The sequence below is a fragment of the Crocodylus siamensis genome, chromosome 3 (genome assembly GCF_052110815.1).
Source record: "Crocodylus siamensis isolate JL-2025a chromosome 3, ASM5211081v1, whole genome shotgun sequence".
NCBI lineage: Eukaryota > Metazoa > Chordata > Crocodylia > Crocodylidae > Crocodylus > Crocodylus siamensis.
This window is the reverse complement of record NC_143397.1, coordinates 20,556,106-20,581,067: the sequence shown is the minus strand read 5'-3', so window position 1 is coordinate 20,581,067 and position 24,962 is coordinate 20,556,106. Positions and strand designations below refer to the sequence as shown.

General features: G+C 44.9%; 1 protein-coding gene across 1 annotated transcript in view; it reads right to left on the bottom strand.

The window, feature by feature from the left end:
• Nucleotides 1-17,904: 17,904 nt before the first annotated feature.
• LOC149868048 (O-acyltransferase like protein-like) overlaps nucleotides 17,905-24,962 on the bottom strand; it is a 50,134-nt gene continuing 43,076 nt past the window's right edge. The window contains exons 15-17 of the mRNA XM_090037885.1: nucleotides 20,603-20,745; nucleotides 19,948-20,090; nucleotides 17,905-18,435 (exon numbers count right to left, since the gene is read on the bottom strand). Of these exons, the coding sequence (XP_089894011.1) occupies nucleotides 19,959-20,090; nucleotides 20,603-20,745 (275 nt within the window). The 3' untranslated portion in view covers nucleotides 17,905-18,435; nucleotides 19,948-19,958. The remainder of the gene's footprint in view (nucleotides 18,436-19,947; nucleotides 20,091-20,602; nucleotides 20,746-24,962) is intronic.

The window sequence follows — 24,962 nt, the reverse complement described above, 5'->3', positions numbered from 1 at the left end:
GGACACCCCTGCCCATTGTGGGTCAGGAAGGCCCAGGTGAGAGAGATTCCTTGCCCACCGTTGAAGCTGACCTAGTGAAGGAACACCTTGACAGGCTGGATACCTTCAAGTCAGCCGGCCCTGATGGTTTTCACCCAAGGGTAGTCAGGGAGCTGGCGAGTATCATAGCTCAGCCCCTGGCACAGATCTTTGAGAGCTCCTGGTGCTCTGGTGAAGTGCCCAAAGATGGGAAGAGGGCAAAATGTCATGCCTATCTTCAAGAAAGGGAGGAAAGTAGATCTGGCAAACTACAGGCCCATCAACCTGACCTCTATCCTGGGGAAGGTCTTGGAAAAGATTATCAAAGAAGCCATCCTGAACAGACCAGCTGAAGGCAATATCCTGAGGGATACCCAGCATGGGTTTGTTGCGGGTAGGGCTTGCTTGACCAATCTCATTTCCTTTTACAACCAGGTGACCTATCCCTCCCTGGACAAGGGGGAAGAGATTGACGCTGTATATCTTAATTTTAAAAAAGCCTTTGATGTGGTATCCCATAATCACCTGTTGGCTAAACTGGCTAACTGCGGCCTCGACCTCACCACGATCCACTAGCTGGGAAACTGGCTCCGTGGTAGGACCCAGAGGGTGGTGGTCAATGGGAGCCAATCATCTTGGTGCACAGTCACCAGTGGGGTCCCTCAAGCCTCTGTCCTAGGGCCTATACTATTTAACATCTTCATCAATGATGTGGACATTGGAGTCAGAAGCGGACTGGCCAAGTTTGCCGATGGCACCAAACTCTGAGGTAAAGTATCCACATCTGAGGACAGAAGGGTGATCCAGGCGAATCTGAACAGACTCATGAAATGGGCGGACAAGAACCTGATGGTGTTCAGCACTGAAAAATGCAAGGTTCTCCACCTTGGGAGGAAAAACCTGCAGCACGTTTATAGGCTTGGCAGTGCTACGCTGGTCAGCACTACAAATGAAAGGAACTTGGGGATCATCATTGACCACAAGATGAGCATGAGCCTTCAGTGTGATGCTGCGGCTAGTAAAGCAAGCAAAACACTCGACTGCATCCATAGATGCTTCTCAAGCAAATCCCGGGACGACGTTCTCCCCTTGTACTCAGCCTTGGTGAGGCCGCAGCTGGAGTACTGCGTCCAGTTTTGGGCTCCACAATGCAAAAAGGATGTGGAGAAACTTGAGAGGGTGCAGAGGAGAGCCATGCACATGATCAGAGGTCAGGAAAACAGACCTTATGATGAGGTGCTGAGAGCCATGGGTCTCTTCAGCTTGGAAAAGCACAGGCTCAGGGGTGATCTGGTGGCCACCTATAAGTTTATCAGGGGTGACCACCAGGATCTGGGGGAACATCTGTTCACCAGAGCACCCCAAGGGGTGACAAGATCGAACGGTCACAAACTCCACCGTGACCAATTCAGGCTGGACATAAGAAAGAACTTCTTCACTGTCCGAGCCCCCAAGGTTTATAGATTCATAGATGCTAGGGTCGGAAGGGACCTCAATAGATCATCGAGTCCGACCCCCTGCATAAGCAGGAAAGAGTGCTGGGCCTCCATTACCCCAGCTAGATACGCATCCAACCTTCTCTTGAAAACCCCCAGGGTAGGGGAGAGCACCACCTCCCTTGGGAGCCCGTTCCAGACCTTGGCCACTCGAACTGTGAAGAAGTTCCTCCTAATATCCAATCTAAATCTGCTCTCTTCTAGCTTGTGGCCATTATTTCTTGTAACCCCCGGGGGCGCCTTGGCGAATAAATACTCACCAATTCCCTTCTGTGCCCCTCTGACGAACTTATAGGCAGCCACCAGGTCGCCTTTCAACCTTCTCTTGCAGAGGCTGAAAAGGTCCAGTTTCTCTAATCTCTCCTCGTAGGGCTTGGCCTGCAGGCCCTTAACCATACGAGTGGCCCTTCTCTGGACCCTCTCCAGGTTATCCGCATCCTTCTTGAAGTGCGGCGCCCAGAATTGCACGCAGTACTCCAGCTGCGGTCTGACCAGCGCCCGATAGAGGGGAAGTATCACCTCCCCGGACCTATTTGTCATGCATCTGCTGATGCATTGGAACAGACTGCTGCCAAAGGCGGCTTAAGCACCCACTTTGAACACCTTCAAGAGACATTTGGATGCTTATCTTGCTGGGATCCTATGATCCCTGCTGACTTTCTGCCCCTGGGGCAGGGGGCTAGACTTGATGATCCTCTGGGGTCTCTTCCAGCTCAAATGTCTATGAAATCTAGGCATCCTCAGAGTTAAGCAGCTACCTCTGTCCCCCTCCTTCCTTCCTAGATGAAATGAATGCAACAAGAGAAGGATGGTCATGTATTGGAACTGGCTACCTAGAGAAGTCCCAGAATCTCCATCCTGGAAATTTTCAAGAGAGTTGGATAGATGCTTGGCTGGAACAGTTTAGTCGGGGATGCTGTTGCCTTGACCAGGGGTTGGACTAGATGACCTCATTAAGTCCCATTCAGCCCTATTTTCCTATGATTGATGGAGTAGGCTATTTGCTGAGTTTGACCTAACCTGTACTCTATACTGCCACATGCCTTGATGATATTGCCATGCTACAGCACTCTGTAAGCTCCCAGAATACAGATATCTATCAGTCCAGGGCTGACCAATATTCTAAGAGTTAATCAGCAAAATAGCTTCAATCTCCTCCTGAGTCTTTATTTCCCCTCACAGTAAAAAACAGCATAGGTAAGAGTTACTTAAGATCACCTGCCTGCTTTCTTTAACATCCCTGTAAACAGCATATAAGCACATGCTTAATTTTAAGTTTGTTGTCCCATGAAGGTCAAGACTATGCAATGTTGACACCTCATATGCTGTTTATTGTGAAGGGAACCAAAAAGGCACAGCAATGAACCTATATCTTGGAGTGGATATATAATTTCACTAAATTTTAGAACTGAAGTCAGAGTCCAATGTGATTGAAACCCAGATATACACTTCAACTGCCAGATGTTGAATTGATGCCTCTTATTACCAACTGCAGTGTGAGGTTAACTTTAATCCTGAACAAAGATGTAATCATGGTTATTAGAGACCTCCAAATTTTGTTAGAGTGAAAACACGAGACTACGAGTCATTAAAAAAAAAAAAAAAAAAAAAAAAAAAAATCACTGAGCACAAATTGAACATAGTGATTGCCAATTTAGAACTTAATGCAGGAAAATAAGCCAATTATTGCTGTCATCTGTATTCAACAGAGCAACAACAAGAGACAGTCCCAGTGGATCTGCTTAGACCCACAAAATTTCACTATCCAGAGATCTGAGACTCATTCACATTACATCCACCCCCAGCCATTTCCACCGCTTATTTCTAGTTTACCCTGATGCATGGGAGATGGGTAGCATGGTTGAGAGGATCCTCATGCTTCACCTTTATCCTTCAGAAGGCACGGTTACCTTGGCGAGTGCCTACGCTCCAACACAGCGCTCTTCTGCTGAGGTTAAAGACAAGCTTTACAAAGAACTGGCAAGTGTTATTGGCAAGATTCCTAATACTGAGAACTTACCTTATCTTCAGAGGGAGGTCAGTGCCACAGCTGGTGCTGACAGTGACTCCTGGCCAACTTGCCCTGGCTCACATAAAACAGGAAGCATGAATGATAATGGACAAAGGCTGTTGGAGTTCTGCTCTGATCATGAACTTGTTCTTTCACACAAAGGTATCACGGAGACACCCCAGATCCAGCCACTGGCACCAGTTGAACCTCATTATCACTAGGCAGTCCAATTTCAATAACACTCTCCTTACTCCCAGCTGCCATAGTGCGGATTGCAACACTGATCACTCACTCGTGGTCACTAGAATCAAATAGAAACTAAAGAAAATCTTCTGCCCTAAGTATCAGCACTTGCCATGCATTAATATCACCAATACTTTCGATCATCAGAAAAACCTTGCCATTTACTGAGGCTCAGGAGGAGGCTGCTTCAGAGCTGCCTTTGTGCGAGACACAAGAAGTGGGGAAGCTTAAGAAACAACAAGACAAGCAAACAAACAAAATGAAACAAGGTCACTCTTGACTATATTCAGCAAACAGGTCCAAAGAAACCAGGATTGGTTTGAGACATTTATATGAATTGATTTAATTTAAACAGAATCCAACGAACTGCAATGTTACAAATCACACGGCAGAGGCCTCGGATGGAACTGAGAGGGAACTTAGGAAAGCAAGGAGTGCTGTACAACACATTTGAAGATGCTGCCCTCCAGCATATGTACTGTTCCCCTCCCAGCTTGGCGTCATCTGCAGACTTGCTGAGGGTGCACCCTATGCCATCTTCCAGGTCATTGATGAAGACATTGAACAAAACCAGCCCTAGGACTGACCCCTGGGGCACTCCACTTGATACCAGCTGCCAACTACATGTTGAGCCATTGATTACTACCCTGTGAGCCCAATGCTCCAGCCAGTTTTCTATCCATTTTACAGTTCATTCATCCAGCCCATACTTCTTTAGCTTGCCTATGAAAATGCTGTGGGAGACTGTATCTAAAGTCCTGCTAAAATTAAGGTATATCACATTCACTGGTCTCCGTACATCCACAGAGCCAGTCATCTCATCACAGAAGGCAGTCAGGTTGGTCAGGCATGACTTGCCCTTGGTGAATCCATGTTGACGGCTCCTAATCACCTTCTTCTCCTCCAAGTGCTTGGCAAGGGATTCCTTGGGGATCTGCTCCATGATTTTCCAGGGTCTGAGGTGAGGCTGACTGGTCTGTAGTTCCCTGGATCCTCCTTTTTCAAATATGGGCACTATGTTGCCCTTTTCTAATCATCTGGGATTTCTCCCACTTGCCATGAGTTTTCAAAGATGATGGCCAGTGCCTTCGCAATCACATCAGCCAAATGCCTCTGCACCCTTGGGTGCATCCTGTCTAGCCCAATGGACTTGTATATGTACAGCTTTTCCAAATGGTCCCTAACCTGTTCTTTTGCCCCTGTTGGCTGCTAACCTCCTCCACAAACAAACAGTGTTGTCAGGTGCAGTAGTCTGGGAGCTGACCTTGCCTGTGAAGACTTAGGTGAAAAAGGCATTGAGCACTTTAGCTCTTTCCTTACCCTTTGTCACTATGTTGCCTCCCCCATTCAGTACAGGAACCACACTTTCCCTGCCCCTCCTTTTGCTACCAATATACTTTGTAGAAACCTCTCCGATTACCCTTCACATCCCTTGCTAGCTGCAACTCTAATTGTGTTTTGGCCTTCTTGACTTAATCCATGCATGCCCAAGCAATACTCCTATATTCCTCCCTAATGTTTGTCCAAGTTTCCACTTCTTACAAGCTTTCTTTTTGTGATTTAGTTTCCTGAAGAGTTCCCTGCTAAGCCAAGCTGGTCTTCTGTCATACTTGCTAGTCTTCCTGAGCATTGGGATGGTTTGTTCCTACATTCTCAGTAAGGCTTCTTTAAAAGTACAGTCAGCTCTCCTGGGCTCCTCTCCCTCTCATACTGGCTTCCCAGAGGACCCTGCCCATGAATTCCCTGAGGAAATTGAAGTTTGCTTTTCTGAAGTCCAGAGTCCTTACTCTGCAGCTCTCCATCCTTCCTTTCCTCAGGATCCGGAACTGGATCATTTCATAGTCACTGCTGCCCAAGTTGCCATCTCCTGGTACATTCCCCACCAATTTTTCCTTGTTTGTGAGCATCAGGTCAAGAAGAGCAATCACAAGAGGTAAAATGTATTGGATGTTATAATTAAATTTATGTACCTTATGTACCTTAGAGCATCCATTCTCTAAGTCAGCATTGACTTTGATGGTTTGGCCATACGTGGAGAATGGATGATGGCTATTTACCAAAGGATCTCTTGTATGAAGAGCTCATTACAGGAAGACAACCACAAGGACATCCTTATCTCCATTTCGAAAGTTTGCAAGAGAGATATGAAGGCAATGAATGTGGAGCCAAATGATTAGGAGAAGATCGCTGAGGATTATGGGAAGTGGTCTATCAAGCATGGAAAGAAGGATTTTGAGGAAAGAAGAAATCTCAGGAAGACCCTTGCCCCACATTCAGGGCTTTTGCAAACTTCATCTTTGATATGTGTGGAAAGGACTGTCATCCAGCTACACTTGCAGATGCTCAATGAGCTGATGCCTCACTTGGCACAAATCTATTGTTAGGGACCTAACTTTGTGATTTTGCAGAAACCACAAAATTCACAATTGTCTGCAAAATCAACTTAAAAAACAAACCATCTTAATAAAAGTAGCATGCTGGCTCCCCAGTCAGTCATCTTTGCTGCTTGCAGCCCGCCCAGCATGAAGGGCAGCAGCCAAGATAGGGGCTGCCCCTCATCTCTGCTCCCCTCCTCCCTGGGATCTCTTTGCCAGTAAGTGGCAAGGGGTGGGACCACACGAAGGGCAGCCAGCAGCCAAGACGGCAGCAACTCCTTGTCCCTCCTCCCCCAGTCAGTAGTGAGGAGCAGGGCCACTGGGAAATGCCCCTGAAATCATCTCTTTGTACCAGGACCAAACCATGAAAATTCCTTTGACTGGCTGTGAATTAAGTTGGTCCCTATCTATTGTCTTGCAAGACAGACGGTTGTCTGTCTATTCTTATGGAAGACAGAATCAGACCCACAGCATCAATCTAGTTTATAGGAAGAAAAGACTATTATAGTATCAGAGAAGTAAAGGAATAGAAGCACTCTTATTTTCGATACTACAATCCACTATAATAATTTGCTTCGTTTGGGTCTTTGTCATTCTATCAGTCATGTTCAAAAAGCCATATTTGTGCTCACTTCTCTGGACTTTTAGTGATTATTTTCAATTAGGTATGGTATATACTTAGTATCCAAGCATAAATTGGCCCTTAACACCCTTACTTGAACCCATAACACCTTTACCAAGGTGAAGCAGAGAATAGACAGCAATAGAATGCAGAAAGAATGGCAAGAGTGAGACGAAACAAAACAGATGAGCAAAGAAGGCTTGTAGAAGAGATGCAACGGAAAGGCAAAGGGTTTGCAAAGGCAATAGAAGACAGGCTGAAAGAGTAGACAACAATAGATTCACTGAAGATGAGACTGAGGAACAGAGTTGCGGATTGATGAATGTGGCGTTCCAATTTTTAACTCTAAGATTTCCAAGCTGAAAGACCATCACACAGCCAATTCCAGAGTTGTTATCATAAGGGAAAAGGAATTCTGCCTCCAAGAAGACCGTTTCCAGAGTCTTTGCGGGATTTGATGACAAAATCAGAACAACGAACATTACCAGAACTTCAAAACAAACCTTTGATTATACAACCATGCATTGCCTGCTGAGCAAAGACCATTATGACTAGATGTATGATTCACGGACCTTGTGGAGGATTGAATCCAAATGCACCGTGCACAGAAGATCATCAATGCCAGAAGTAATATCCAAAGGCGTTTAGAGAGAAGACACTTGGAAAAGTTGATGGATGCCTGTTGTATAGAAGACGACCAAGCAGAACAGCTCAAGTTGAAAATGACTCAGTGGATAACAGAAATGTGGTACCCTATAACAAGTAGCCTATTTTTGCCTGTCTTTTTTTTTTTTTTTTTAAAAACAGGCTTTTATGCTAGTGAAATAACAGAACACATGGCAATGCAGTACTACCAAAGGAGGTTATTTAAGACAGCAAAGCAGTATCAGCTTAAATGGAGAAGAAATGACCAATGTGCAGCATCTGAGGTTCCTCCAAGGTCACCATGTTTAAAGGCTTTTTATTCATTACCACGAACATGTAGAAGTGCAACAGACCAAACATACTTGAGTAAATAGGTGCATTCCTTGCATTTAATGAAAATAAAGAAATAACAGAAAACATAAGAATAACATGAATAACATGGGTGAAATACTAAACTTTCTGAATGTTTTGTGTCTGGGTTTGCTGGCTGTTAGGTCGCTTAACCTTTAACAAAGGGTTAAAACAGCCTTAGATTTGCTCTGCAGGAACCCAGACAATGACTGTAGGAAGCTCCTCATCCTGAATTCTCAACCTGTAGCCCCACAATATTATTTTGAGATTGGCATTTTGTGTGTTGCAACATTCACCCAAACAGGGCCAAACCGTTGCCTTATATAAAGGCAATGTATTACTCACCAGACCATTACCATCCTAATATATTGCTAGCTGGTTTCTGACTGCTGCCACGCTGGGTCTTCCTGAAAAGACACAGTGAACCACATCCTGCCTTCACCAGAACAAAAGAATATACTAGAGAGTGTTGTGCTAGCAGTATTATCATTATGGTGGAAAAGGTCTCTCTCACTTAAAACTTTCTATGTACTTTCCCCTGGTCACCCAAGAGCCCTTTTTTTTTTTTTTTTTTTTTTTTTTTACTGCCTCCCTCCTGCAGTTCCCTTTACCTTTCTGCTCCCTTGAAACAAAAAAAGGTGTTTGTATTCCACCTACTGACTTACATTTTAACGCCTCAGGACCCCAGTGCACCTTTCTCTATCATCCAAGATCAGTACTGTCCCAGTTCCTGCTTACTTTCATTCATACTGGTAAACAGTCATGAGTTCAGTATTTGATCTGGTTCTTATTTTTCCCCAAAACTAGGTCAACCCACACAGAACAAAATGTGACTCTAGAATGGCAATGGATCAAATCAGTGTTACCCAAATGATCATAAAACTAGACACTAAAGACCAAGAGCTGCCAACAAAGGAGTAGCACCATATGGGACAGTGTGCTGGATGATTGCTGCATGGCAAGACATGAGTGAGGATGGTTTTTTTGAAGGAATCTGTGGCTCCTCTGCTTTGTCAGATTTTAATATCTAATAATTACACTTTCTGTCCACTCAGTAGGAGGAGCACCGGAGCCTTAAGTGCCTCTCCCAGTCAGAACACCTGTTACTGGATTTGTTTTCTCTCTTTGCAGAGGTTTGCTTCCTAGAGGGCTAAATGGTTGATTGAATTAAACAAGTTGACTCTAGACACACTAGTGTCCCACTTCTTTTCTTTCGCTGCCCCTTCCTGCAGTTCCTGGTGCTTTCCTTAGGGGCACTTTCGTTATCTGTAAATTGAACATTGTGGAAAGTGTCTTAATAGGTCTCTCTGCAAAGCAGAAGTGGTTGTTTTTCTTTCTGTGCTATTCCAATTCCAGACACTCATTTCACATCATCTTGCATGTGCTCTCTCACTAGTCCATGCGTCTCCCTATCAACATTTGTGTACCCCACGTGCTGCAGAAGCTTCTTTGCTAGTCTTCCTGTACATCTTGTGCTTGTTTTTACATGCAGAGCCTCCTCTCTGAGCCTCTTGTTTCTGTATGCTCTGATGAGCCATCTGTACTTACATGAGATATTCAGAATAGCACACAAAATGCAAATAGCCTCCTTACAGGAGGCCATTTGTCTTATTCAGGGTGACATAGTAGGCCCACATATCAATGCAGAACCAAGTACTGTATTTTCTTGCACATCTTATTTAGGACATGTTGTATGCACCTTGATTTGGAAGGCAGAATATAGGAAAAAAAGATTTTCTACAGTCATGGCCTGGTAAGTCTCCTGTCCCCCTCATCCTCTCTACACTCCTGACACCTTCTGCCCTGTTCCCCTGTCCTCCCACTCTTACCAGCAGGGTTTGCCCAGGTTGCAAACTCTGCTAGTTATTCATTTGCTTCCATCTGCAGGCTCCAATTGCTCAGCTCTTAGGGAAGATGATCAGGTGCAACATGCTACAATGAAAACTTGTACAGCTTCAGCAACAGCTACTGTGCACATCCTACAATTTTGTACCCTACATCTAAGCCATTACCAAGCACATGCAAACCTCTATTTTTCAAAAGTTTCTACTAGTTTGGGTTCCCTTCCTGGAGCTCAGTGTCCCTCAAGGTTTAGGTACAGGCACATACTGTCAACAATAAGCTCCATCAGGTACATCCCACCTCAGCAGTACATACTGCACTCTCTGAGTCAAGTATTAACCCCCTCTTAAATCCTCCCTTCCCAATTCATCAGTTGTTTTGTTACCTCCCAACTTCATGCTGCTCCTTGCTCACCTTTGCATAGAGACTCCCTGACCAGGCATTGTTCCAGCGGTGGTGGCAGATGGGTTGTCTTATTGCTTCTGGCTCAGGAGTAGTTGGTCAGCTGGAGAAGAGATCTTTTTCTGGAGTGGGCTTGAAAATGGATTCTAGTTGGTGCTTAAGGTTGAAGGATCTTCCCTGATTGCTGGTGGGAAAAAGGGTCTGCCTTGCCTCCTCAGTGTTGAGGAAATGGGAGGAACTACAGGCTCCTTCTTGGTACCTGAGCTTCCAGGCAAGCAGTCTGCAGTGTCTATTAAGTATCTCAACAGCTGGGTCCCACCTCATCCCTTCATGCAGTGCTGGAAGAGACACAAGATGTGTCCCTGTTATGCATTCCTCACAGACATAAGGGGTTTATTGGAGAATGTAGCACAGCAGTTTCTAAAATTAGCGGTGGCAATGTCTGTCCCAGCCTCAGAAAGAGCTGAAACAGATTTGGCCTGGAGATTTTCAAGCCGGCCTCTGAAACAATTTCCCTTTCCCCATCTCTCTAATGGCTCTTTCCGATACAGTTCCAGTAGACCTAACTTATTTTTGTACACTTAAGTATGTGATTTAGGCAGAGGGGAATCTTCAAGATCTACAATTCTGAGCCTCTGTCAACACAGCTGGAGCACAACTGGTCTTCTTATCAACTCTTGTGATCAGGCTACATCAAGGCCATCTAAGCAACATCTTTCCCTTCACTTACAGTGAATTAAATGCACCTGCTAGCTCAGGCAGGGAGCCATAGAGAGAGATTACCAACATCAGCTGGAAAAGAAGCAAGCTCAAACTGGAAGTGAAAAAGGTGTGTGTAAAAGGACTAAGGAATTGGTATTCTAGGTCCAGTGCTCCCTGTGTAAAAAGACAAAACTCTTGGTGTAGAAGTAATATCTTTTATTTGACCAACTTAATAGTAGCAAAAAAATTTCTCCTATGCTTTTAGACCAGCAAGGCTAAAACCCAATATCTCTGAAACACAAAAGATATTGTAATTAGCTGTTTTGAAATGAAAGCTTCACAGCTGAGCAAGATAGAAGCAAAATTCAACACCCTGCCTGCAATTGGACACCCTCAGGTAACAAGATTGCTTCAGCCTGTTGTCTGTCCCTACTTTGCATACTCACAGAGCAACCTTTTTTAAAACTGGACCAGGTGAGCCCTACCATTTTTTACCTCCTCTGTGTGAAATGAAGTTTCATTTTTACCTAGGAGAACTTTTACAATCTTTGAATTCTCCTGTGCCTGAGGAAGGGTGTTTGGCCCCGAAAGCTTGCCATGAAAGATTTTTTTTTTTGCTACTATTTAGTTGGTCTAATAAAAGATACCACCTGTGCCCCAAGAGTTTGTCTGCCTATGCTTTTAGACCAACACAGCTACAACGAATATCCCTGTGTAAAAAAGATTTCTTTAGTCTTTAGCTGTGTCATCTAGGTCACAAGTTTTTTAGCCTTTGGCTGGGAATTAAATTCTGGCAGCATGGGGCCCCAGGATTAGGACACTGAGACACCCCATTAAATATTTTATGGAGTATTACTTCTTTGTTAGTGCTAAGAAGAAATAATTAGGCAGCAAGGAAGTATCCAGCCTCATCATGACAGGCGCTGCATTGTACTGAGAAATTTAGCTCTTGCTGATTGCTCGGCTTGAAAATAGATCTACTTGACTAAGCAGAGGCATCAGTTCTCCCCTCTGTGGGGCTTCCCACAGGTGATTCCCATTAGCCCACACAGAAGCTGCCATCAAAACTCTGCCAATCTCAAGAGGACCCGTCTTAGTTAAAAGTTTTGTTTTCCAGGTGCAAATCCAGCCGCCAGAGGGCAGCCAGAGAACTTCATGTATTTTATAGCAGCTAGGCCAGAAAATAAAAGCAAGAGTGAACATTTTGTCCAAGGGCTTGTTTTAAATTGCTCCTACCAGGCTCTGAGATGCATGATGTCATCTTCATTCCTCCTGGTTCCTGCTGCTTTCTTAAGAGAGAGGGTGACATACAAAAATAAAATATGATGCCCCAACTTGACACTTCTCCAGCTATAACACCCCACTTAGTAGGAGTTTTAGACTGGGCTAGGTTAGTGGAATAGCACAGAGGCCCAAATCTTGGGTCCTGCACATAGCTTGCATGTACCCCCTGGATCAGGTCTCTCTTTCCAGGATTGCAGGCATCAGCGCACAGCTGGTATTGCAGCTTCCAAGAGGAAGACCTCCCAAGAGATGCAAGGATAGGTAAAGGGGGAACAAGCAATTAGGGATTAACTCTCCATATCTTTGTCTCATTTCCTTCTCCCTAGTGCAGCTTCCTCCTCTCCATAAAATCACATCGTTTGTCCAGCTTGCTGGGACACAGGCAGGGTCTGTGCTATAATAAATACACATAGAACTGCTGTTGTGTGTGTCCTGGATTCCTATACATTTTGGTTTAGTAAAAGCAGAAAAAGCAATGGTGTTGTTTTGTGTGGGGAATTATTTTTAAGGCTTTGGATTAAGAAGTAATGTAAACGCAAGTCCTTGTGTCCCTCATAGTATGCTCACTTGAGTTTCACTGAATTTGTTTTATTTGTAGGAGTTGGAAGTATACATGGTGTTTAAATAAGAAGGCAGTAGTGCCTCTCCCCCACAAGTGTTTGTAATCACTGAGTGGCCACATAGTTATGTTTTATGTTTAAATAATACTCATATATTGATATGGGACTATATGTGTGGCGTACACATACCACTGACTTAAGCCTATCGATATTTCCAATGTGGACATGAAAAAGCAAATTAAGAGAACACTTGTAGGTATGGTCCAAACACTGAGCTTTCAGTAAGGACCATGATGATAAATGCAAGATGTGGAAGGGACAAAAGCAAGCAGGGACAAAGGCAAATAATGGAAATGACTATTACTACAGCTGAGGTGCAGGTGAAGCACAAAGAGCTCAAACTGCTTAAATCAGGAAGACTAGATACCCTCCACCCCAGACTTCTGAAAAAACAGACATAATTCCAGCTCCAAGAGCAAGGACTTTTAATATAAACCCATCCTGTTGGTGGTGGTACCGTGTGACCAGAGAATAACAGATGTAGTACCTATATTTAAGGAGGGAAAAATCAAGTGATCTAAGCTGGTGCTAGTTTGATGTTAATAATATTCAAAGTTTAACACAAATTTAGGAATGACAGAAATACAGAGAGAAATGGAAAATGAGATAACATACAACATGGATTTACCAAGATAGATGGTATCAGATTTATCTGATTCCTTTCTTTGACAAGCTAAGTGGTTTTCAAGAGAAAGGAAATGTTGTACATCAAATCTAGCCAGACTTTTGTAACTTATCTGGTATTAAAATGGAGAAAAAAGAACTAACGTAAGAATTCTGAAGTAGGTAAGATTGTTACTTCACAAAAGATGGCAGTGGGTAGTGTTGAGAGGGAAGCAGCAGGCTATAGCAAAATGACTAATGGACCAGCCTAAGAAATGATTCTTTTGAATATTTACATTAATGATGTTGGTGCAAAACACAAGAACCACCTAATGATATGGCACAAGGTTGGGGGGTATTACCAGTGCAAGGATGGATCAGAATATCCTGGATGACCTCTGGGACTAAAGTATTAAACATGGGATGAAATTCAATACAACAAAATACAAGGTTATCCATTCAGAGATCAATTACAAGAACTTTTGCTATTGGTAGGAAAGAGGAATTAAAAAAGACCTGGGCATTTTAGTTGACCAAAGGATGGCTGTGAGCCACTGATGTGATGTAGCAGTGAAAAAGACGACTATGAGCCCAGGATATATTGCAAAGTGGTTTTGGTAGATATGGAAGGGGCAGTTCTATAATGTAAGGTACTGTGAGACCTCATGTGTAATACTGGACACATCTACATGAGACACTTACTATGGATTAGACTAATTAGCTCTGCAATAAACATCTTGGCATCTACACATGTAGGGCTATTAGGCTGAGTAAACTAATAAACTTTGCTGCGGGATGGTACTTGCAAATACAAGTACTATCTTGCTGTGGAGTTTTTTTATCTGTAGCAAACATGTGTAGATGCTGATCTGGCTGGGTACTTCATTGTGGCGGGGTGCCTGCCTGCTACCCCTGCGCTGGAGCACCCTTGTGCCCCAGACGTCTCCTATGCAGCACGTGGAGTTGGGTCAGAGCAGCCCTGGGTCTCTGCCAACCGACGCTGCTCTGACTTGGCTCGCTGTGCTGCAGTCCTAGGCGCATGTGTACACATGGCGCCCAGGAGTAATAAACTCCAGTACAATAAGCACTGGAGTTCATTGCATTGCATTTACATGCACATGTAGATGTGCCCACTGTGTCCAGTTTTTGTCATCCACACTCAGTAAAGATTAATTCAAATGGGAACAGGCACAGAAAGGGCTACCAGCATGATCAGGGGACTGGAAGGCCTTATGGGAACTGAAAAGCTTAATTTATTCAGCCTAGTAAAACAAAACCACAAAAACTAAGGACACAATTGTTCTACGTGCATATATCAGGGTGTAAACTCCAGGGAGAGAGAAGAGAAAGGTAAGGAACAATGTTGGTACAAAAACAAATGGGAATAAACTGACTGTGAGTAAATTTAGGATGGAAATTAGAAAGTTTGTAAGCATCAGAGGAATGAGGTTGTAGAATTGCTTTCACTTTTGGGGAGGACAAGAAAAAAACGATAACTCATTTTATAATGGAATTTGATCAGGTTCTGAAAGGGGTTACATGGTGTGGTTGCCTGTGATAGCAAGGAATGGGCGCAGTGCCCCAGGAAATCTTTTCAAATCCTATGGTCTGATTTCTTATGTCATTTACAGAAAGTCTATTTGCAATTGTCAAGTAGGGTATGAGATCCATTCCAGTGCCTGGGAATACTGATTGCACGGTCCCTGACAGTCTTGTCTTCCACTAGCAGAGCATGATTTTCAAGGACTTCATTAGCTGCCAGCACAGAGCCTTTGAAAGTCTTCCGAGATGAATAAAGTACAATGTTGACTCTCAGCACTGAAACAGTTTTAATTGACATATTTTGGTAGATAAAATTTGATCAACTATTGTAAGATGAGTTCTTGTAATTATCTTCTTCCACAGTGAAAAGCATGACCTCACACCCTCCAGAAATGATACATTTTCAAGCATGGTGTTTTATTTACTGGCTTTTGGAGGGAGATTTGGTGTCAAAATATATTTGATGCTGATTTTTTAAATATATAGGGAAATGAATTTGTTTGGCCAGTTACAATTTGGGGTTATTAAGGGCAAAATTATCCAATATCAAAGAGGAAAGTTAAGTGACAGTTAAGATTAGCTGGCAAGCCCCAAATGAAAAAGTTCCCCCATGTGCTTTCAGCAAAGTAATGATGCATCTTAATAGAGCATCCAAAAGTGTGAGGAGAGTCTGACCCATAGTTCCACCTGGTTTCTATCTCAGTTTTGCTCTCGTAAGAGGCCAGGAGAGGTAGAACCGCAGTTCAGACGGGATGAAATTTGGAGAAGCAGCTGAGAGCTACATGGAAACAACAAGTCATCCAAGAGACTGCTAATTACAGATGAGAGAAAATTGCAGCTCTGAACTCGAGACCCTCTGCCCATGTTTAGAACCGAATCACATTTTTTTGGTTTTCCCTTTCTGTGGCCGCCTGTATTTCACTGGCATTTTGTAGCCATCAGTGGAGCAGAGTGTGCTGAAAATCTCAAGAGAAAGATTTTTCCATGTGATTTCCTGCTCAGTTTTGTGGACTCAGGCAATTCAAATCAACAGCACCAGCAAAATTCAGGTGCTGCAATAAATGAATAAATACAATACATGAACTAGCTCTATAGCAACTCTGTGCTACTACCTGACACAACTCCAGCTTTGAAGGTATGTTAAAGGAAAGAGCAGGGCCCTGGCAATAGTCAGCTGCTGGGATGGGGGTTACTGTCATGCAGCATAAAGCATGGGGTAAGTTGTGCAAAGGGACAGTCTCTGACACTTCCAAGGTCTGTCATATACATACATTTATTTGAGGCCAGCTATCCAAACAATAGGGCCTGATTCACTTCTTCATAATACCTGATCTTTTTTAATTGAACAGACTCAGATAGATTCCTTTTCACCGGGGATTTAGGGCAGAAAAAAGCCAGATGAAAGACAAGATCAGCACGTTAGATCTGCTATGACTGCTTTCTATTGCAAATGCATTGGAGTAAGGTCGATATGATGCAGTTGTAGCAACTCTATGCTGGGCACTTCTACATGAGATGCTTACTGCGCATTAGCCTAATAACACTGAGCAGTAGCATGGCGGTTAAAAACTGTTTCCATAGCCTACTGTGCAGTGTTATTAGGCTAATGCACAGTAAACATCACAAAGTAACTATGCACCAACACTATGGCGCAGTAACTCTAATTACTGCACATTTAGTTAGAACTTCATTAAGTAAGTATTAAACTAAATGCACAATAACTAAGGCACATGAGTGAACATCTACATAAGCCCACTGTTACCCAAAATTACCCTAGTTTACGAGGTATGTTAAAGGAAAGGGAGCAGAGGTCTCATGATGCTTAGCTGCTGGAATGGTCCTGTGTGGCTATTATCGCACAACATAAAGGACTCTAACTTTTTCAGGGGCTCAGATCAGTTCCCCATCTGGTGCCAGACCCACCTTGACTCCAGTTCTGCAGTAAACCCAGCTTAGGCAGACTGAAGGGTCTAGACAGGGGCAGATCCAGGGTGCCAGGGTGGGGAGGTTCAGGGTTTCAGACTCCACAGGGGACAGCAATGGCAGTGGGCAGATTTCTCTTCCTATACCTGCTCCAACCTGCCACCCCTATGCCCATCCTTTGTTCCCTGCTGGCCAGGAGTAGGGGCTCGAAGGAGGAATCTGCCTACCGCTGTTGCTGTCTCCAGCTGATGCATGCATGAGAGACAGCCCCAGAGCAAATCCTGCCCCGCTCCAGACATGGGCTGCAAGGAGAACCTGCATGGACAGTTGGGCTTGGGCGGGAAAAGCAGTGGCCACATGCAGGTTCCTCCTTCTAGCACCTACTTCTGCCCAGCAGGGGACATCTGTTGAGGATGAATGGGCAGGGAGTGGGTACTGGAAGAAGGAACATGTGCACCCCATCATTGTCCCTGGCTGCGTATGGTACCCACATAGCTCCCCCCACAGCCCCCAACTGGAGTGGAGTAGGAGTAGCTCTAGGACTACTCCCATGCTTGGGTTAGCTGAGGACAGCAATGTGTTGGGGGGAGTCTCTATCTTCATGTGCCTATTCCCCGCCAGATCCCAGTATCCCCCACCAGCTTGGGAGCTCCAGCCACACCTTGCCCTCATTCTCTCATGGTCTGAGGAGCTGTGTGCTATGCTCCCCCTTTAGTAAATCCTGGGTCAGTCCATGGGTCTAGACCATAATTTGGACCCTTCCTCAGTGGACAAAAAATAACAAAAAGGTAGCAACTAGAAGGGATCAAGAATGGGCATTCAGTGGCACGTCAATTCTGCTGTCAAGGCTGGGACATGCAATGTGGTACAGCACAGTCACAAAATATGGCCTGACTCAATCACGGACTGTTAATCAATACTGCATTGCAAAAACAACAACAGAGCTTCAGTCACTGCAGTGTCTTTCAAGATATTGGTCTGGTGGTTTGGATAGGTGAAAATATAAGTTTTTGACTTGTAAAGAACCCATGGATACAGGTTACCAGTGGGGCTTCCAAAATCCTTAATAGAAAAGCTTTTGAGGTTTGATGAAGTAGTGCTTCTGTATTTATCTAAACACCGGTTTGTTTGTTCTTTAACATGCTGCAATGTATTGTTAATATCCCAGGGAAAATAAATCAGCAGCTGTATAAATCAAACAAGTCAATAATGTGCACATAACAGCTCAAAGGAGCACTTTAATACGCCTGCTCAAACCCTCCTAATACACAGTTTACAACATATACAAAGTTGGAGCATATTTACAGGAAGCGTATCCTTGTACCTGCTGAAATTCAGCTGAAATATCAGAGCAAGAATTTGCAACGCCAAGCACTCATGGAGCTACTTATATTTGAAATGTGTTTTGTTGCTTCCAGATTTCCATAGGGACAATGTCACAGAAGAAGTAGGAAAATGGACTTATGGTGACACTTCCCCTGAACCATGATGGCTCCCCTAGAAACCATCATCAGCTCACGGGGCCAGAGTTTGACTATTGCTCCTCTTAACTATTGGGGATGGCAGAGAACTGAAGAAAAGAGTAGTTCAGTTCTGCCCTCTCGGGGCACTGTCAGGTTCCCAGACTCTGTTTTTGGCTGTCTCTTCTTTTGAGGTGCTGGACAGGAGGCTTCTTTACCCCTCTAGTTATTCACGGGGGGTCTTCTACTTGGTCTTCCTTGTGCCTACTGGGAAATTAAGGGCTTTCCCTGCTTTCCTGGGCAGAGTCAGAGAGAAGAGGTGGAGAGACCATATGATAAATTATGGAAACATGGAAAGGAATTAGTCATGCACTTCTGACCACCTCACTTGCCCTCTGCCTGTTAATCTATTATGTAGCCTATTCTACTATTCCCAGGCCTGAACAACTTCAAGCATCTCCCATGAAAAATAAACCAACCCAACAGGAAAATGTTTCATCCTCTTCTCAGTTGTGGAAAGCCCCTGCTTACTCAATTCATTCTTAATGATGGAGAGTCAGTCCTGGGAAACTGACAGGTGTTCTCTACCTTAAAGTTCGATACATCATGAGCTCAAGGATTAAAGTGGGAACTTTATGTCCCTGAAGAGCAATGCCAGCAAATCCTCAAAGCAGAAATTCACCATGCACACCTCAGAAAGTCATTACATGTTCCTAGGAAGATCATCTAAAGTCAAAAAATGCCACTAGACAATTAACCACACACACAACTGATCCTGGATCCTTAATAACTAAATTTTGTCATTAGGAACAAAGTAGCTAAATCTACTGAAAAGTCACCAAGTTGGTAACACTGTTTGCTGGAGACGGAAGATTTCCCTCCTCCCAAAGGAGCACAGAACTCACTTCTGGGCCTGGAATAACACAGACTAAGGTTGTGGAACAATAATGGAGGAGTAGCAATTCTAACTCCAAAGGCCATTCACCTTTATTCTTATTTGTCACTATATAATAACCACATCAGGACCTGCTGTGTGAGTTGCTGAGCTGACATGCCAACCAGGCAGAGGCTGTCCCACAGAGGTGATGAGCTTTAGCTAAAGGTGGGTGCATCTCTAGTGATGAGCAGTGGTGATGTTGCTCATTGCTATGGTGATGCAGCACCAGCAGGTGCTAACAGTGATGCCGCCACTACTGCGCAGTCGCTCATTGCCACTGCGCAGTAGGGTAAAAAAATGACCTGTGTGCTGCCAGAACTGTGCAGTACCAGTGGGTACTGCGTAGTCATTTAGGACTCACTAAATTTAGTACTTAGTACTAAATGACTGTGCAATACCAACTGCGTAGTTAGGGGCATGTGTAGATGCACCTGGCAAGATGCAAGAAATGGAAGAAGCAAACAATTGGTTTTTGGGGAAGAATAATATGGATTTGTTTTTGCACAGGCTGAGTGGGCACACAGATTGCAGGAGGTGTTCCGAAAAGCAACAGGAATTTTGAAATAAAACCATTTTGTTGGCAGTGAATGGGAAACTACACAGCAGCAGGGAACACTGATGGTAGCACCGTTGAATACACCCATCATTTACAACTACATAGAGAAGCGATGTGGCCCTATAAGCGATCACTGCCCACAACATAGTTTTATTTTGAAGTTGCTGTTCCTTTCTGAAACACCCCTGTCAGAACAGGAGTCCACTAGTTGCTTGGTTTGCTAAGGGAGATCAGTATCACTGGTCACAACTTGCCACAGATACAAGTGAGTCTTAAGGAGGGATCTGAAGAAGGGTGGATGGCAGCTTCACAGACCTGTTTCCCTTTTACAGCCAGACTGTTCTTTGCAGTTTGCAAGCAAGAGACTGCTTTAGGTTTTCAAATGGCTTCTCAACCAGCACAGTCAGCACCAAACCAGTGATGAACGTTGTCAGGCAGTGTCCCAGAAACAGATAGAACTACACAGGGAAAAGCAGAGGATTAGTCAGAAGTATGTGCGTGTGGGTTCACAACTGAATCTTTATCTCTCTATCTTTTTATGAGGATTATCAGTTTATGAGGCAGAGGAGGTGTCAAACCAGTGACAAAACATCAGTGGTCCCCTAGTTACTAAAAATCTAAGAATAAAATGGCTATATCAATACAAAAACCACATTGGACTTGGTTCTTCTCCTACACCTTTGTAATACACATGTAACTATTCACACGTGACATTAGTGCTATTAAACTGGCTATGGGAGAAAACCTAGCCTTATCTGTTAAACAAGTTAGGGTAGCTTTCAGCCTATAGACCACACTGTCATGATTAGCACTAAAAATTTATAATCCTCTTGTTGGTGATGTAATATTCAGTGAAAGCACAAAGTCTTAATCAAAACACAAATGATAGCAATAAATGTTGCATGATCATGTTTCATGACAGAAAAAACTGGATTGTTATATCTCCAGAAAAGCATATAAACCCACTCACCATGTTTATGTCTGAGTAGTGCATAAGAGTTTCTTGAAGTCCATTATAAAGTATGATTAACATGGGATGCACCAAATAGCAAGCGTAACTAATTTTAGCTGGTAGTGCCCAAACGTCCAATGAAAGTACCCAGTTAACTAAACCTGTTGGCAATAAACCAAATATCTGTTTCACTCAATACCTTCTGGGACATTCTTTAAAAATATGCATCTGTTTTATTATTTCTTTGAGCCTTGAAATTAAAACATCTGTAGGAGCTAGACCAAAGCTGCATATATTAATATGGTGAGGATAAAGCAGATGTTAATTTTCAAGGTAATGAAGAGATAGGATGAATGAAACTTAACCAACAAAACAACATGAAGGTAACACATATTTTCATTTCAGCATTATGCTCTCTGTAGGTTGTTTCAAATGTTACTGCGGATCTCATTTTCAATATACTTTAATACACATTTCTGAAAGTTGGGTTAAGGCATTTGTGGTCTAAATTCTACAGATGTACAGCCCAGCAAACTGTCTAAAGTCAGTGGGGGTTCACGGATGAAATGCAGCAACAAATCTGGCTATATTTTTTATTTCATATGTTTTTTCTCTATGTTCCATGAGTCCCCATCATAACATTGATAAAAAGCAATATAAAATATAATTCAAAACCAGCAAAGCCCTTAAACATATGCTTGACTTTGAGCACGTTCTGAAAACTGGATGACTACACTGGGACTTCAGCAGGCACTTGCATGCTTTGCTGGGTAGAAATTAGGCCTGTGTGAAGTGGCTAGTATTTGCTTCAGATTCAGATTTGGCCAATTCGGGGTACAGTGATTTGATTTGGTGATTTGAATCACTGTCCCGAATCAATCCAGCCGAATCTGATTCGGTGATTCATGTGTTGTTGAATCGGCCGAATCTCCAAATCAGACCCAGGCCCATCCCTCACCACTTTCCCAGCCCTGGCAATGGCTGCCCTGCCCGCCCCAGCTCCCAGCTGATTTAACAACAACAACAAAAAAAGCCCCAGCAGCTCCTGCCCAATTTCCACTGCCCCCCACTGGCCCACGCTGCATGGGGGGCTCTGCCATGAGCCTCCAGAAACCCTGATAGCCACTGCAGCAGCTGATGAGTGGGGGCTTTTTGGGTTTTTTTTAAAGAACCAGGAGCTGGGGCCAGGTGGGGCAACCATGTGTAGAGGCTAGGAGAGCAAGCGTGAGATGGGGGCTTGTGGTAGAGCACCCCACACAGCATGGGGCAGTGAGGGGCAGAAGGGATTGTCCCCCACCCTCCATCTGGCAGCAGCTGATGAGTGGGGGCTTTTTTTTTTAAAGAGCAAGGAACTGGAGCTGGGCGGGGCAGCCATGGGGGGTGGGGGCTGGGAGAGCAGGCGGGGGTCGGGGGCACTTGGGGGCACTGGGGGAGCAGGAAGGGGATGGGGCATGGCAGGGGATGGAGCATGGCAGGACGCCATGATCCTCTTCCCCCTCCGCCAGCCCTTGCCCCCTGCCTCCTACTTACCAACAAAGAGTCCAGATCCAGCTCCCTGCAACAGCAAGCGGGGACTGAATCGATCTGGAGAGTCTCGAATTGATTCAGACCTTTCTTTTGGCCTCTTGATTCGATTCGGATTTGGAGATTTGGCCGCTGAATCAGGCCAAATTTCCTCCAAACTGAATCAGCACCTGAAGCGTCACACAGCCCTAGTAGAAATGGAGTAAAGCAAAAGCTGAAGTGCTTTGCTGAACTGGGGCCTAGAAATGAATAGAACTGATCCATAGCACAAACCAAAGCATCATCCAAATGCCACTTAAAATCTCTGATCGCTCTGTTTGTTTAGACACAGCTACAATAGAAACAGCTAAAACCCGAGCCTTGAACTAGACCTGGTACCTACTGAAGGTGGATGTCTTAGCTAGGTTTGCAGGTGGGCCCAAAATATTTACCAGAGTTTGTAAAGCTCTGTTTTCTTGTGTCATTACTTGCATATTCTCCAAGTTTGGCCTGAGTGAAGAGCTAGGCTGGGATAAGGTCTCCAGCTAGGGAAGTCTGTATGCAGGGGATGAAATACACCACAAACTGCTTCAAAAGGATTCACCAGGGAAAGAAGAGTAACATGGGTGTGAAAGGAATCGAGGACCCTACCATTTTAATGTATTTGTTTTCCTATACTTATTACATTCTGCAAATTCTACTTTTTTTTAAAGACACCTCTCTTTTTCCATTGCTCTGAAATGTATGCCTTTGGCACATACAGTTGTTTCACTGTGGGTTCCCTAAACTCTTTTGTGGCCTATGCTCAGATGCCATTTGTTAATGTTAGCATTTTACACCACTCAAGTTGCAGTAGTGTTGGTGTTTTGCAACCAATCACCTCATATCCCTTGCAGAAGCAATATGCTTCTGCAAAACATAGTTCATAAACTTTTGCACTAGATTTACTGTTCTTCTCTAATTCTGCTGCTACATCCAGATTCCTGCTTACAATGACAGGAACAGCTCCTGTACGCCTGCACTCCAGTTGTAAGAATACAAAATGATTTGAAGCAAACACATTGGGACAAATCTTCAGCTGGTCTAAATACAACTAAGCTAACCACAGAATTGTAGGATGGGAAGGACCTCACAAGGTCATCTAGTCTAACCTATCACTTAAGGCAGGATTATCCCCATCTATCCCATCCCAGACAAATGTTAGTCTAACTTAAACACTTTAAATGGCAGATTCCCCCGATGTTTCTAAGTAATCTGCCCCACTGTTTAGCCATGCTTGTATCTAGAAAAAAATCCTAATATTCTCATTGCAATTTAAACCCATGAGTCACTTAAACTAATAGACAATCTGACCCACACTGTCTTCCACTCTCTTCTATACACACCCCTTTCTATCACTCCGGCCCTACTGCCACTCTTACTCTCTCTTTTTTACCCCATTATCTGTCATAACCAAGGATCGGGGTTTTCTGCTTCCCATGGAAAAAAGGGAAGAATATGGAAAAACATAATTTTTCTCCTTTAAAGGACACAAACCTGGATTTTCTCCTTTGAAATGGGAAATGGGGGGGGGGGGTTCCCTTTGCAGGCTGGCAGAGTTCTAGCCTGCAAGGAGCTGCTTGGAGCTGGGGTGAGTGGGGAGAGGGCAACTGGAGGCAGGGGGTGCCACATGTATGTGCACATGCATGCACACATGGCCTCAATACAGCCAGGCAGAATGGTGGGAGCAGCCCTGGCAGCTGGACACAGGTAAGTCTATGGGACGTGTGGTTGAGGGGTGAGGCGAGGGTCCGTGGTTTGGAGGGCTAGGGCTTGGGAACCATCCGGGCATGGTCCTGGTATGCCCATCACCAATTTCTGTGCTGAAAGCAGGGCATTGGACATGGGGCTGCAGCCTGGCTGGACTGGCGCTGGGCAGGAGCTGCCTCTGCCTCCCAGTGGGCAGGAGCTGGCACAGGATGGCAGAGAAGGGCTGAGAAACTCAGTGCTGCTGCCACTGCTCCTGGGAGCTCCACACCAGCCATGCCATCATGACCACCAAGGTGAGGCGCCAACTGCCTGCCCGGCAGTAGTGGCAGCAGTGGTGGCGCAGGACTCGCAGAGGCAGTAGCAACAGTGGCGGTGGTGCAGGGCCCCTGGTGGTAGTGGGAGAAGACCAGCACCAAGCAGGAGCTGCCTCCATGGCCCACCAGGCAGGACCAAGTGCAGGAGGGCAGAGTGGGGCAGGGACACTCACCACCGGGAGCCCTGAGCCAGCTATGCTGCCATAGCTGCCAAGGTGAGGTGTCTCCTGCCCACACGGCAGAAGAGTGGGTAATGGGAGTGGTGGTGCAAGGATCCCGGTGCCAGCAGCACTGAGTCTGCCAGTATGGCCAGGCTAAAGCCCCATGCTCTGCACCCCACAAAAATCTGGAGGGGCACATGTCCCTCCCATTCCCTCCTGATGCATGGCCAATAGGCATGTCCGACAGTGTAGGGCCAGTTCAGGGTCACCAGAGCTTGGCCCCTGATGGTTTAGACCAGCACTCATGCCATTCCCCGCCCTCCCTCTGATGGCACAGGGGTGGTCTGGGCACACTAGAACTTGGTGTTTGGTCTTGATGGCATGGGGCCAGTCTGGGCCACCAGGAGCTAAGCTCTGGTGATATTGGACAAGCCCTGCACCATCAGGATAGGGGATCAAGCTCCAGAAAACTCCACACCCGCCCTGCCCCATACCTCCCTGCCCCACATACCCACACACTGCTCCACACACCAGGGGACTGGAACCTGGGGCCCCCTCTGGCAGGGCTGGGGGACTATGCGTTGGAATAAGGGCATCCTCAGCTTGCTGCCTCCTCTTCTACCCCTTCATGAGATGAGGCACGACAATGCC